Source organism: Triturus cristatus, chromosome 10, assembly GCF_964204655.1.
Source record: "Triturus cristatus chromosome 10, aTriCri1.1, whole genome shotgun sequence".
In the NCBI taxonomy this organism is placed as follows: domain Eukaryota; kingdom Metazoa; phylum Chordata; class Amphibia; order Caudata; family Salamandridae; genus Triturus; species Triturus cristatus.
Genome location: NC_140593.1, coordinates 198,118,245 through 198,132,813, shown reverse-complemented (window position 1 = coordinate 198,132,813; position 14,569 = coordinate 198,118,245). Strand labels below are relative to the sequence as shown.

The 14,569-nt window shown below is 41.1% G+C and overlaps 1 protein-coding gene across 3 annotated transcripts in view; it reads left to right on the top strand.

Moving 5' to 3' along the window:
• The first annotated feature begins 5,701 nt into the window (after positions 1-5,701).
• Positions 5,702-14,569, top strand: part of LOC146789207 (uncharacterized) — a 132,485-nt gene continuing 123,617 nt past the window's right edge. For all 3 annotated transcript variants that reach the window (XM_085630026.1, XM_085630025.1, XM_085630024.1), the window contains exon 1: positions 5,702-6,112. In XM_085630026.1, coding sequence (XP_085486152.1) covers positions 5,969-6,112 — 144 coding nt within the window. In that variant the 5' untranslated portion in view covers positions 5,702-5,968. The remainder of the gene's footprint in view (positions 6,113-14,569) is intronic.

Here is a 14,569-nt window from a genome sequence, read left to right as displayed (position 1 = left end):
CCAAGCCCCTTTCTTGGCCTACACTCCCAGCGGAACAAACTTCTTACCTTACAACTCACACGAAGAATCGACCGGCCCAGGACAACGCTATTCCCAGCTGCAGTTCAAATCCTCCAGTAATTACCTTGACTCCTGCTCCCTCGACGCATCCTTCATCTCTGCCTCCTGCTCAGCTATTCCAGTTTCTCTGCAACATCCTGAGTCAAGACCTCGAAACCTTCTTCAAACTTAGGAAAAACTATGATAAGTACTTGATGTCAGGTTAGTGCGCACTATCCTTTTATAGTAGTAAGCAGGCCAGAGTTTCAGACTTGTCTTCAGGTTTCCTCCCAGGGACTTCCCTCCAGTTCACCTTGATTATTCTTGCTCCGGAACCTTCCTGCAACCATGGACTTTGAACTATGTTATCGACAAGGACTCAAGACTTTGCTCTGTGTTTCATTAATGAAAAGTAGTGCCTAGAGAATTCTCCTTTGAGTCTTTGATTCATGTGTGGTCCATGTACCATGATCAATGTGCCTTCCATACCTTGGGAGTGTCATACTTCAATATGGGTCCCTAGTATACCTTGGGAGTGTCATACTCCAATCCGTGTTCCTAGTATACCTTGGGAGTGTCACACTCCAACCTGTGTTCCTAGTTTTACTTTTGGACTTTAATATTTGTGTTTCTAGTATACCCTGAGAGTACAAGAAACTCCAACTCATGTTCTGAGTGTAACTTTGGGAGGGCCAAAAACTCCAATCCATGTTTCAAGTGTAGCCTTGGGAGTGCCGGAAACTCCAACCCATGCTTCGATATTTACCTTGAGAGTGTCAGAGACTTAAACCAGTATTTGGGGCCCTTCCTTAATGGCCCAGAGTTTGCTATCTGTGAACATGGTATCCTACTTGTATTGCGTATTGTAAAATAAGCATGTAAGTGAATAGAACTAAAGTTAATGCAATACCAATGTATAAGAAGGCCTGCTAGTCTACTGATGGTAATTGCCTTTTCTTGTTGTTTCCAGTCCATTGCATTTTCATGAAACCATACATTCCTACATTTATTTATTTGTTGTACGTATAAAGCACGACATTCATCCCAAGGGATATCACAGCGCTAGAAAAGCCCACCCACATTGTAAAGACATTTTTCATAGAGGCACCAGCAATTAGGTCCTGAACAGCCATGTTTTCAGTTTCTCCCTAAACCCCAAATGGTCGTCAGTGAGGCGTAGGTCTAATGGAAGTTTATTAAATGTACGGCTGCCTGGTATGAGAAGGAGCGACCTCCCGCTCTAACTTTCTTTATGCTTCTAGTTTTAGCCAGAGGGAGATTGCGAGATTTCAGTTCTTGCAGAGGGACATAAAATTCAACTGTGTCCTTTAGGATTTTGGGGCCAAGCTTGTATAAAGATTTATGAGCATAGCACAATAGTTTGAACTTAGCTCTTTGGCACATAGGCAGCCAATGTAGCACCTCCAAACACTCCGATGCGGAGCTGTACTTATTCTTGTTATAAACCAACTTGGCTGCTACACCTTGGGTCACCTGCAATCGAGATAATAAGTAGTCAGCCATACCAACATATAACACATTCTCGTAGTCCAGTCTACTAGTTACCAAGGCCTGAACAAGTAATAATTTTTTCTCCAGTTGGCCGGGATCCATGTAAAAAGTCTCCTTAATAGTTTTAGCATGGCAAAGGTGCACAGAGCTCTTATGGCTGCAAGAATATCGGGTCCAGCAAAAGGAGAACTATTGCTGGTGACCTAGCAGAAATGGCTGATTTCCTGCAATCAGTTAGGGAACGGGTTGTATGTAGGATTGGTTAGCTGGGGTTTACTTGCATTTCTAGTTGTAGCCGTGTAGGAGTTACTTGGAGATTGGAAATAGCTTTATGGGAGAGGGTTGGATTCATTGGCAATGTTCACTTAAATATATAACCTCTGTATGACTGTTCCTGCTTATTCCTATACGTGGTGTTACTGTTAGGCCGTAACCACCCTTTGCCAATTAATGTTGATGGGCATTGCATGGCTGGTGCTCACTACACACAAGTACCTATTTTGTAGTGCCACTTTTCAACATATCCTGACACCGAGCCCTGGTGCTCTTTTTGGGTCTAGCCATGGCAGCGCATGCTCTGTCTCTTTGAGACATGCTGTATTTACCCTGTGGGATTGCAGCCCACCCAATGACCTTTTATTCGTCCCTTCAATTGCCGTTCAAAAATGCTTGCTTGCTAGTGGTTCATCCTTCCTCTTTGTCCCTCCTTTTTGTGTTAGGTTTCCTCCCACAGAGCACATCCCAATTACTGTTATGCTTCAGTGTTTATGTGCTCATTTGGTCGACTGTTTTTTTTCTTTGATTCCTGCTCATGTCACTGTTTGCCCGTCTTTAGTTGTTCAGCCTCGGCGCCCGTCACTTACTCTTCTCGTCCCGTTTAAATACTGAGATGAAAAATCAGATCAGATGCTGTTTTCGAAATCGCCTCTTTAATTTTCTTTGACTGCAAAGTACAAGGATTTCCCACAAACTCCTCCCTCTTAGCTGCTTGTTGCTTTTGCGAGTCTTGGTCAAAGACCTTTAACAGCCCAACCTTGCCGCACAGTTAAGGGCAAGGCTTGGGCAACCCCTGTCGTATTCTCTCCGAACCTCATTTATATAATGTGAACTCGAGTGACCTGAAGATGTTTGAACACTTTACACAAGCGCTACTTACATTACACAATGTCAGATTAATTTTTGGGAGCATTTTCATAAAGCACAAGCTTGACTGACCCAAAGGTATTGAAGTGCTTTACAAAAGCGCCAGTTACATTACACAAGGTCAGGTAAACGGATGGTGCGAGCAGTGTTTTGAAATGAGAACTCTAAAGAAGGGTGCCTGGTGAATAGAGGCCTGGGGAGGAGGGTTGTAACGTCTCCGACATTGGAAAGTACTTCACTGCTCTTTTTCATAGGCTGTTGAATACTCTAGTAATGTAGTCGCACACAAAATGTTATAGTGCTGCTGACTTGCATCGAGGCACTTGTCTTTCTGTCTGTGCATTCAAAAGCCTTGGAATGTGTCCGTATATGTTAAATGAGGCAAGCATGTATTCCTGAATCACACTGCATGACCCAGTGTGTAATAATTGTATAGCTCTCCAAAACCTGGTGGTACAGCACTCAGGATAATGTGCTGCAAGGCCAAACACTTGGGGGCAGATTTATGAGGCCCGTTGCGCCATCGGAACGTCACTTTTTGTGACGTTCCATGGCGCAGAAGCCTGCGTGATATTTATCAGGCAGCACTGAGCCACTTTTTTTGGCTTAATGCTGCCTCATAAATATCAGTCCCTTTAACGCAGTGTTCTGCGTTAAAGGGGCGTGCAATGGGTGTTGCTGGGGGCGTTCCCAGCAACACCCATGGCCTTTTGACACTGCCCCAGATTTACGAGAAATCGTAAATCTGAGGAAGCGCCAAAAGCTTCCGCCTCCCCAGGGGAGGCGTAAGGGAGGCGCAACGGGGAGAAATATCTTTATTTCTCCTCGTTTTTCCTTTTTCTATGTGTGCTGCATTCTGCAGCACCCATACAAAGAGGAAAAACCTCTTGTGATTATTTTTGTACAGAAAGGTTTCCCTTCCTGTACAAAAATATTAATCTCCGCAACGCAGGCACCCTTGCACCATAGTGCAGAGGTGCCTGCGTTGGCGCAGGCAGCCCATTGTGCGCCGGCGCAGGGGAAAAGGACAGGAATGCGCCACATTTTATAGATACGGCGCATCCCTGCCCTTTTCTTTTGCCGTAGGGAAGCGCAGCAGGAAGGCCTGCTGCGCTTCCCTACGGCAAACCCTCATAAATCTGCCCGTGATAGCCTCCCGAAGGCAGAACCAAATGGCTATGCCAATGTTTTACATGTCTTTTGCTGCAGTTCCACAATGTAAAGCCAATTCGCAAACAAATGTAAGGCTACAGTGAATGAGAGGAATGATGTGATGTGATGTGGTGAGATATGATCTGATGCTATATTTGATGAAGGTTCTTTATTAATATTTTTACAGCAAATCACAGTCACAGACGATGTTATATGTCAGCATTTATTATTATTTTACATGTTTATGTAATTGTATGTTTAATTTTGAGTGAGCAGTCATTTTATGTTTAATCTTGAGTGAGGAGGCAGCCTTCTGGCAGTCCTATAATATGGTTAACACCTGCTTTGAGAAGGAGGGGCATCTAAGTGCTATTTCTTCCTGTCCTTCTCCCTTTTCAATAACTAGTAATAATGGTAAATATTCTTTTCGCATGTGATTTATCTGTATGGATTATTATATCCAAAATTACTGGGATTAAATTACGCATTTGGAAGCACCGTATGTAAAATCACCTGCTGATAAATCGCATGTGGAAAACTTGGGCTGATAGTATCAACGCATGAACTCGTGAGGTAATGTTACTCCACCTGACTTGTAATCAGAGCCTGAGAGTGAAAATGCAATTCATAAATGCTGACAAGACAGAGAACTCTAGCATTTAGCACTTCAATCGAGTATTTTTAATGTGGCATCTGCTGAGAAGTGAACACGAAGATTGAAAGAGAAGAAACAGTGAAGGAAAAAAAGATGGAAAAACTAAGAGATGACGGAATAAATAAAGAGAGTTAAAAGAGGAAAAGAGTTGAAACTTATTACTGGAAGGCATAGGTCATGCAGATACTATAAGTGATGTACCAGCTGCCTCTTGAACTTAAAAAAACTTGTGTTAACTTTTGTTAACTATTGTAAACAGCTTATAATTTAGCAAAGAACGTATTTCAATAATATATTTATATAAGACAGAGGTGTATGGTATCCACTTAGAGAGGACTGTAACCACTTCAGAGAATGTGCCTTTGTTATGTGAGGTGTAGAAGGCACCTGTTTAAATGGAAGCTGCACTCAAGAGACAAGTCCTCCTGCTAACCTGTGGACAGATAAAGCGGGTGGGCGCTTATCAAGAATAAACCTGATGCCTTAGAAGCCCACCTGGTGAAAGAATTCAGAACGGGGCCCTATCCCTGTCCTATCCTTTCCACTTCTGTACATGACCTTAAATTATATGATATGTTATCACAGGCTGGCCTATTGTTGCAAAACAATACAGAAAGATTAAAAAAAACATTATGTGTGGGGCGTCGTTGTTCCATAGTTAGATATTCCCATGTACGTATCAATACAACTAAAACTGCTAGAAAGAAATTTATTAAACTTCGTAGGGAATTTGACCATAGGCAATTGGACTAGGCTTTGCTAACCCGCTAAGAATAAGGCTTGGATACCGTTAGTACGACATAGCTATGGGTTTTTAATTATGTGTTTTACTGTTTTCAAATGTATCAGGGAGTTTCATAGGTACTGAGCAGACACTTGCCAATTTCCTTGCAAACATCCATTTCTGTATTTTGACATGTGTGTTGTAAAAACCGTGCTCTTTTATGTTTTTTACTTCTCTGTTGACCAGAGCATATAGTAAAACGACTGTACTGTTCACATTTTGCCAGGCAACCAGCGCATCTTTACTGACACCACACGGATTATTCACTCGGAACAAGCACCGTGTAAATTATGGTCCAGAATTCAGTGACATCACAGATAGCAGCTACATTTTCTCTATTCTTCATTGTGACATATACATGTGAGAATACAACTATGAACTAGGAAGAAATGTCTCCACTTGTAAATAACATCCAGACTAGATGCCCACTACTCCCCTCTCCCTGTGTAGGGAGGGACATGACAATAGTGCTAAGGTTCTTTTAAAATGTAAAATCCGTCTTTACTGTTTCTTGGTCCAAACCCTGTGATGAAGCCATCCAAGGGCAGCATGACACCGTGAGCATCATAATAGCCCTCTTGAGCATGTTGGCAGGCTGAAGAGGGGGAGAGGGCAAGGAATGAAGAGAAAATGGAGGAGAGGGGGTGGGCATTTGGGCTCCTGGTGACCTTAGTCTGTCTACCATGTCTCTGCCAGAGGAGGAGCCTATGCGTATGGACTGCCAGCCCCAAAACCAAAACAACTATTACGAGACATTTTCAGATGACATCCTCCTGGTAGCGACCATCCTCATTGGACTGAACATCACATTCAATCTCATCATCTTGGTAAGAAATGTTTTTTCTTCTCCATTGCAATGGATATTGGAAAAACAAATGAGCGGCCATCAAAGGTGCTTTGCTTTATAAGCACTGCTGACATTTCCTGGCAGCCTACATTACATCACAGACAAGTTCGCGATTCTATGGCTTACATTATATGGAAAATGTGTCGTAGGCCTTCGTTGGTCTGCACATAAATGACGACACAATTTCCATTTTGTAATAGGTTACAAATTCAGCTAATGTAAATGAAAGTAAATATGCCATCCTCGTCTTTTTGGCCAAATCCAGGTGACTGCAGGTAAACCCGTATTGGGGTTTCATGGCAACAATGGGATCTTCTAAGTAGACCAAGATATAATAAAATGTAAAAAAGGATTAAGTTTAGCTCGTTGTAATCACTTAGCATATGCACAAGCCTCTAAAACGGAAAAGCTAGCAAAGATTGTGAATATATGCTCGCATACAAAATCCGTACCTAGAGATAAAAATACAATGCACCCTAATACTTCTCCCACAAAAAACGTAACTTTTTATTAAATCTAGTTACACATTACTTTAATACATGCACAACAGGCAACAGACAAAATGCTATCCATGCCAATTCACACGTGCACAAAAACTAGTTTCAAGGTCCTGTCACGGTTAGATCAGACATACTCCCACAATCACACTCACTATCAAATACCATGAATGACATGCGCTTCCAATGACTTCACAGTCATTTCAAAGAAAAGGCACTCAAATTATGAGATATATATACCCACTCAAACACACCCTAGCACACTCACAGCAAATCACCAGGCATCTATATACCTCTATAACTAGCAAGCATATAGACACGCATACTCAAAATACGCCTATAAAATGTAACTCATTTTCTGCTATACTTTATTGCAAGGAAGCACAATTGTGGATACATACAATAATTGTCCGAACTCACAAAACACAAGCATGTAAACGTGCATGTTTCGACCAGCCACAGAGAAATCTTGACACGAATCTACATGTCCACAATGAGCTAGTACACACCAAAACCACAAGACAAAGGCAATCGTTTTCAGCATTAACTAAAAATGCTGACTCAGAAGGTCATGTGTTACTGTGAGAAGTGTGTGGGCCAAATGTCAACAGTATGAAACACAGTTGAAGCCAGCAAATATGATAATGAATGAATGGAACAGTTTTAATATAGCGCTACGTTCACTCCAAGGAGTATCTTGGCGCTGATGCTGAGGGAAGGGCACCTGACAGGAGAAAGAGAAAGCTGGCCTAGTCACAGATTATAGGTGATCAGAGAAAAGACCAAGACTTATTCTCAGAATACCAAAGATCCAAGTTTTTAAGGACTTCCTAAAATTTAGTTAATTTTGTGTATGTCTGAGTTGGGTAGGCAAGGAGTTCCAGGCATTTGTCCCTATAGCTACTAGTGTCTTGCCGCCCCTGGTTTTAAGTTTAAATGTAGGTGTTGTTAGGAGGTTCTCTGAGGATGACCGTAGGGCACGTTGAGTGATGTATGGCTTAGTTCTAACGTTAAGATATTCTGGTCCAATATTGTTTGCTTTTGTATAGATAATGGTAAGAGCCTTAAACAGAATCCTCTTATGGATGGGCAGCCAATGAAGGGTTTTCAATGCAGATTAGGTACCAGCCTCACTGCAGAGTTTTGGACCACCTGTAGTCTTTGTAGTACTTTTTTGTTGGTTCCTGCATAGAGACTGTTACAGTAGTCCAGACGGGATAGCACTAAAGCTGCTACCACCGTTTTTTTGGGCCGACATTGGATAAGGAATCACAAGCCATGTGAATGAGGGTCCGTAAGACCAGGACCATAGGGCGATCCTTCTCCTACCGCAAAGTTGTGCGTTCAGAGCAGAGACATCTAGTCTTGCCCAATTTCGAGACGTATTCAGCATAGCTATGGATTTTACTGGGAGAGTGTCTTGGTTCCTGACCAAAAAAGGGATGGCTAGAAGATGTGACTAGATTAGTGACAGCAGAGGCAGTGTAGAGAGATATAGGGTCTAGGAGGTGTCCTGCCACATGGGTTGGTGCTGAATTAATAAGGTCAAACTCAGCACACTCAATTCCTCAATAAAGTAGCCACCACATTGATCAGGGAGGCTTCAATGTGGATATTTAGGTCACCTATAATTAAAATAATGTGTGTTTCAAAATGTAGGGGCCCAGCAAGCCAGGCACTAAGGTGCATCATTTCCCTGCATAATCAGGTGGCCGATAAATGAGGGTCTCGGATATTGTAATTTTCTGAGTGAGACTTAGTGAAAAAAAATAGATCTTCACAGTCCAAGATTGGGAGTTCATGTATTTTGCAAAGGTAGATATTCTTAAAAAGGATAGCAATCCCACCACCAACCCTATCTGGCCTATCTTTTTTAATAGTGGGGGATTAGGGTGGCAGTGCAGCAATAATAACTGGTATAGCTGCTTCATGAAGCCAGGTTTTGGTTTAAAATACTGCATCTGAGTGGTGATCTCATAAAAAATTAAAAACATGCTGCTGATTTTTGACAAGCGATCTGCAGTTAATGTTGAAAAATGTGAAATCCCGACCTGGAATACTCCTGTATACCCTTCCTGCAATACAGGGCTGGTTGTGGAAGCCTGTATTGATTCCCTCAGAAAGCATGCAACTATAATTACTCCCCTTACTAGTAAAATTGCAATGAGGGTGGCTTAGTGGACCTACTACTCGGTCCAAAGGAGCTAAGCACATCTTAGGGCAGACAGGCCTAAGAGTGAATAATTGTTCCATGGAGAACACAAGTCTTTCTGGCTGATGGGATACAGGGTGCCTGGCCCCTGGCCTCATCCATACGCTGACGGCCACAAATGGGTGGGCCTTCCGCACACCTTTGGCGTGCCAGCGGCACATCCGCTGTGCTTCCTCACCATGGCCGCTGTTTATTGGGCCAGACGTGAGGAAGCTGAACCTCTAACTCACGCAGGAGCATGTAGCACAAAAATGCCAACTAGGTGGAGAAGCAGTGATTGAACTTACGCTGAATGCTTCGTTAAGGAACAAAGTCACTTAAAGCAGAGGTATTTGCAATGGCCTTCTTAACATTTTCAAACTACTTATGGCTCTCGCTGCTCAATTCGAATTTACACTTGATTTTCAGTAATTGTTGAATATTAAAAGTCCTTCCAGCAAAATTTGAACATTATTTGCATAGAATTATGTTCCCTCATCCTTATTCAAAGGTGCAGGACCCAATTGGATTGCTTCTACTAACATTGGTTTAGGTTCAACTCCATCCTTATTTAAAACATGTTCCAAATATGTCACTGATTGAATGGCAAACTTGCATTTACTATACTCTATAGTCAAGCCCCTTTCATCGTATTTTTCCAAAACCTTCTCTAAAATGTGATCATGTTCTTTCTTGTTGTTTCCATAAATCAAAATGTCGTCTTTGAAACATTTATTATTAGGGGCCTCATTTATGAGGTTTTGACGGAAAGCAGTGCCGCAAGGAAATTTGCTGCGCTGTGTTACGTCGAAACAAAAGGGCAGTAATGCGCCGTATCTATGAGATATTGTGAATTCCTATCCTTTTCCTCTGTACTGGTGCATAAAATGGGCTGTTGTGCATCAACGTAGGCATCCTTGCACTATGGTGCAAGGGTGCCTGCGATGTGAGGCTGATTGATCAATCAATTCAGGCGATTTCCTCTTTCTATGTGTGCTGCAGAATGCAGAATAAAGAAAAAACAAGGAGAAATTAAAACATTTCTCTTCATTGTGCCTCCCTAACGGCACCCCTGGGGTAATAATTTCTCGTAAATCTGGGAATGCTTCAGATTCCATGGGTGTTGCGTGAGAACACCCATGGAACGCCCCTTACAGGCTTTATGCAGCCTTATAATTACGCGGGGGCACATTGCGCCAACGGAACATCAAAAAAGTGACGTTCCGGCAGGGCAAAAGTGCTCATAAATGAGGCCCTGGTATCTTGCTGAATAACGGTGCACTATACATTTTCAAACTGCTACAGCCAAAGCAAAGCTAAAAGGCATTCTCTTATACTGGCAACACCCAAATGGGATTTACAAAAGCTGTGTAGTGTTTCCTGTTCTCATGCAAAGAAATCTGATGATAGGCTGCATAAAGATCTATTGTGGAAAAAATACCTGCACTTTTGACAAAAGCTAATATCTTTGAAACCTTTGATAATGGAAATTGATCAATAAGAATATTATTATTTAAATGATGCAAATCAATGCATAGCCTAATTTTTTCATTACTCCGCCTAGCTCTTACAAAAGGAGAAATCCACTCAGAAGACTCCACACTTTCAATTATATCATCTATAACTAGCTTTTCAAGTTCTTTTCCACCTTGTCTATAATTAGAATGGAAATATTTCTTTGTGAACCTTAGGACATGCATCTTATTGTAAAACAATTTCATGCTTAAAAGCAAACAAATTCCCAATTTATTTACTAAAAACATTGCATTTTTTTTAAAACATCATTCTTCCTGTAGACTCCCCTTCATTAACAATCATGACTGGTTCAGGACTGTTTGGGTTCAACATCATGTGTAAATTCCCTTGATCATACCACCCTAGCACCAAAGGTCCCTTTTCACTACGTACAGTTTTCCTACAGCTTTATGATTTTTGTAATCTGAAATCAAGCGTTTTAAACCCCAGCTTTTCCATCTTCTCAGCAGAATACCCTTCAGGTCTGACATCAGGCTCATCTAGTTTGTCATCCAATCTGTCTATGAATTATGTTGTCTTCTATATGTTTTCATTGATGATATGGGTAAACAGAATCGGCATATATCTTTATGTTCACATCTCCAATCATCAGGTTACACATAGGTTTTTTCTTTATCATCCGGCTATCAATATTTAAAACATTTGCGTAACAGTCATTCACATTTAAGAACAACGTGCTGGTACTCTCTTTCCATTTACTAGTTATGCTTCTCTCCTCTGACACTACCTTCATCTGCACACTTGACCTTAACATTTCTCTTCTTTTTACTAAACGTTCGAGAAATGGTGCACAACTCCGCAATTTCAGCACTCCTGTTCTAACTTTGGACAAGTTTTGTTATATGAAAGATTGGACTTGCTGTCACAGTGGTAGCATCTTAAACCTTCCTTACTCCTCTCTGAATTCTTACTCTCAATTTTTGGGTGCTATAGTTTTTCTGTAATTTTTTTTATTATCTTACTCACAGAATTTCACGTTCCTCTCTTACATCTGCTTGAACTGCTTTGGCACTCCTAGTAAAAAATTCTTCCTTCCTAACTATAGCCAGAATATCCTTCTAATCAGCATCTCCATTGACCCACACTCTTTCTTTAACATGCATTACCACTTGATCCCTGATTAAACCTTCCTGCAAACCTGCAAACTTACAATCAAGAGCTAAACATATAAGGACAGCCACATAATCATCTATAGCTTCAATTGTTTCCTGTTTTCTCTAGAAAAACTTGTACCTCACATTTCCAATACATACCTTGGGAGAATATTAGCAGTAAAAACAAGTTCTAGCTTTTTTTTAAAACATTGCTATCCCCGTCTCCCTCAACCTCCTTAGTCATCTGTTCAAACACTTTTATTCCTTCTGGACCAAATGAATGGAGAAGAATACTTTTCATCTGTTCTGTTGACATTGTTCTTTCTTCATCAATGGTGGCCTTATAGTTTAAAAAATAAGCTCTCCCTTCTGCCCACTTCATACAGGGATTTCCACCTACAGGCCAAAATGCTTGCGGAGGAGATAGTGAAAACTTTTGCGCACCCATATAAACTGTAGAATGTGTCTTTACTAAAACCCAGAGAGACTAGTTTACTGTGAGAAGTTTATGTACAGTGCCTTTTCTTCACCCAATGGAAGCAGTGGAAATCATAAATACTTTAAAGTCGTTATTGTAGAAAGTAAGGTGCTGAAAAGAAGAATATAAATGAAAGGAAAATGATTAGCCATTATGCTCGTCTCACAATTCCATCTCCACAAACGCCCAAGACTCGCATATAAAAGGCAAGGCTGTTGAATGTGCTAAAGAACAATCACATGTAATTTAAATGCTTGATGATACATATAACAATCCAGCCCCATGTGTTATAGTCTGCTTATGGTTCTTAACTTTGGCAACCCCTGCCACTCCTGCTTCATGGCAAACAATACCTTACGTACACATTTCTTTCCTCGTGTGACTGGCCTCAGCCATAATGTGGCATAAGCACTATAATAACTTTAGATGAATTATCAACACTTTTAAAAATAAGAGAAAGAAACAGAGGCCTGGGCCTAGAAGCAACCCTTCATTTACACAGGGAAAAAGCCTCCTTACCAGTTCAAAGACAGCATTTGGAAGATGAGATTGATATGTTTTCAGGCATGCATTTTGCCTCTTTTAAACACTCTTTCATTCAAACTCTTGTCATAGTCATTCTTAAATTGTTATAAATTAGATAAAGTGCACTCTGCTGTACATTACAGGGGTATTGCAAGTCGCTGAGGAGTTCCCCGACTATAGTAGAGCGAGGCCAAAAGCGGAGTTCCTTTTTAAGGTCATTGACCTCCTTGACTGGTGACTTGAAATATCCTTTTTAAACTATGCAGATTGTATTGTATTCCATGTAATACATCCACACCATCACACTTCCCACAGACTGCTGAAATCCTTCCTACCTTTCTTTTTATGTGAAAAAGACTGCATGGATGCAGAAATGAAGAATACAAGGAAATTGTAGTGCAAAACTTCATTCACTAAAAGCATTTGGTAAGTTGTTGTGAAAAACATATTAAAATCAGTTTAATGTAAGTCAAATTAAAAAATAAATCTGTGACTCAAAATGTATAGAAACATGCAAAGACATTCCATCTTTCTTGTAATGACTTGAATGAATGAATGACATTTTTATTGAGCGAGTACTTCAAATCATTGCAATTTCCCAAATAATTAAAAGACAGCCACATATCATTGCAATTCCGAAATGCCTATAAAAGCAGCAGCTAATATAAATAAAATTACCGAATACGAGTTTGTGCATATCGTCCTATTGTGTGTCCTTTCAGTCATTGTCTCAGAATTACTTAGAAGTCTTTACAATTTGCAAATCTGTACCAACACAATAAGTTAGAAGAGAATAGAATGGACTTAATACTGCCTGTCTTCTAAAAGTGCAGAATTACTTTGAATTGTTTGCAGGTTTCCAAATTTGTGCCGGCTCCTTAGGCTAAATCCGGACCGAATGCACTTAAAGCTGCTATGGTTCTAAAAGTGCCAATGTGCTTTTTATACCGGAACATGTGAAGGAGTTTGAGTAAACACCTATTTGTGAAGAGCACTATGTAACTCCCATTCCCCCCTCCGTCCTGGTTTGTAACTTCTAAGCATGCCTCACTTGTTCTTTCTGTACAAAATGCAATGTGACAGGATTATTGTGCTGAATTTCTGAAATTGTTAAACAGAATAAAAAGAGTCTGCGTTAATAAATAGTATTCAGCTTCCATTGTCGGCTGTCTGCAACAGTGCGTCATCCTTTTCTTTATAGGCGCCAGATCTGTTTGATCCGCTCAGTTGAGATCCTGTCTCTTTCATATAGTTCCCAAATGTGGCTAGGCCTGAAGGGGAAGTGCTACAGAAGAGGGCTGGGACTGCTTCGGCACATGTGCGTATCCCTTTTGACAGGAACACTAGTTTGTAGCAAGGCTGCGAAACAGCATATCAGATGGAGCTGGGACTCCACTCTATAGTTACAGCGCCTGCATTTAACTCTGTGTTAAAGATTTCCACCCTGGGTTTAATTCTTTTACTGGCAGCGGCACCGGCCTGTTCCATATAATCTCTTTTAGGCATTTCTTTCCCAGGACTTGGTGCAGGTATGAGGGTTGTTTTCCTCTTAGGATGCAATTAGGCCCAGTTGACTTTTGTTCCCTCTGAATCTGGTCATGTCCTCTTCCCTCCACATTTGGTAGACTTGCTTGTTTATGGCGTTCTTTGCGACAGCATGGTTTATACACTACCCGGCCCAGTTTTCAGCTTTAGTGCTGCCAAGGCCTTTTGCATAAAGCTAGTCCAGGGGTTCGCCTCTGCTTCATATACAGTTTTGAGTACCTTCTTCATTGATCCTACCGGGCTTTGAGGACCCGATAGTAGCATTTCGTCTGCATGTTCAAAGATTCATATTCTTGAAAAAGGCCAATCTACATATGAATCAGGCTGCTGCACATATAATTTGGTAGTCTGAAAATGTGTTTGTTGCACTGACACTGGGATTTTTCTAGCATCACATCCATTTGGCCTGGGAAAGCTTGTTGTGCGTACCCTGCAGCCACAAACAGTTTGGTTTTTATAACCCTTGTGATCAGTACCGTGATTGGGCAGCACAGTTTCCCATTAAGATTGCATGGAGCGTAGATATCTTTTAACTTCAAAGGTGCACTGTTAGCTCATACAGGCTTTTACA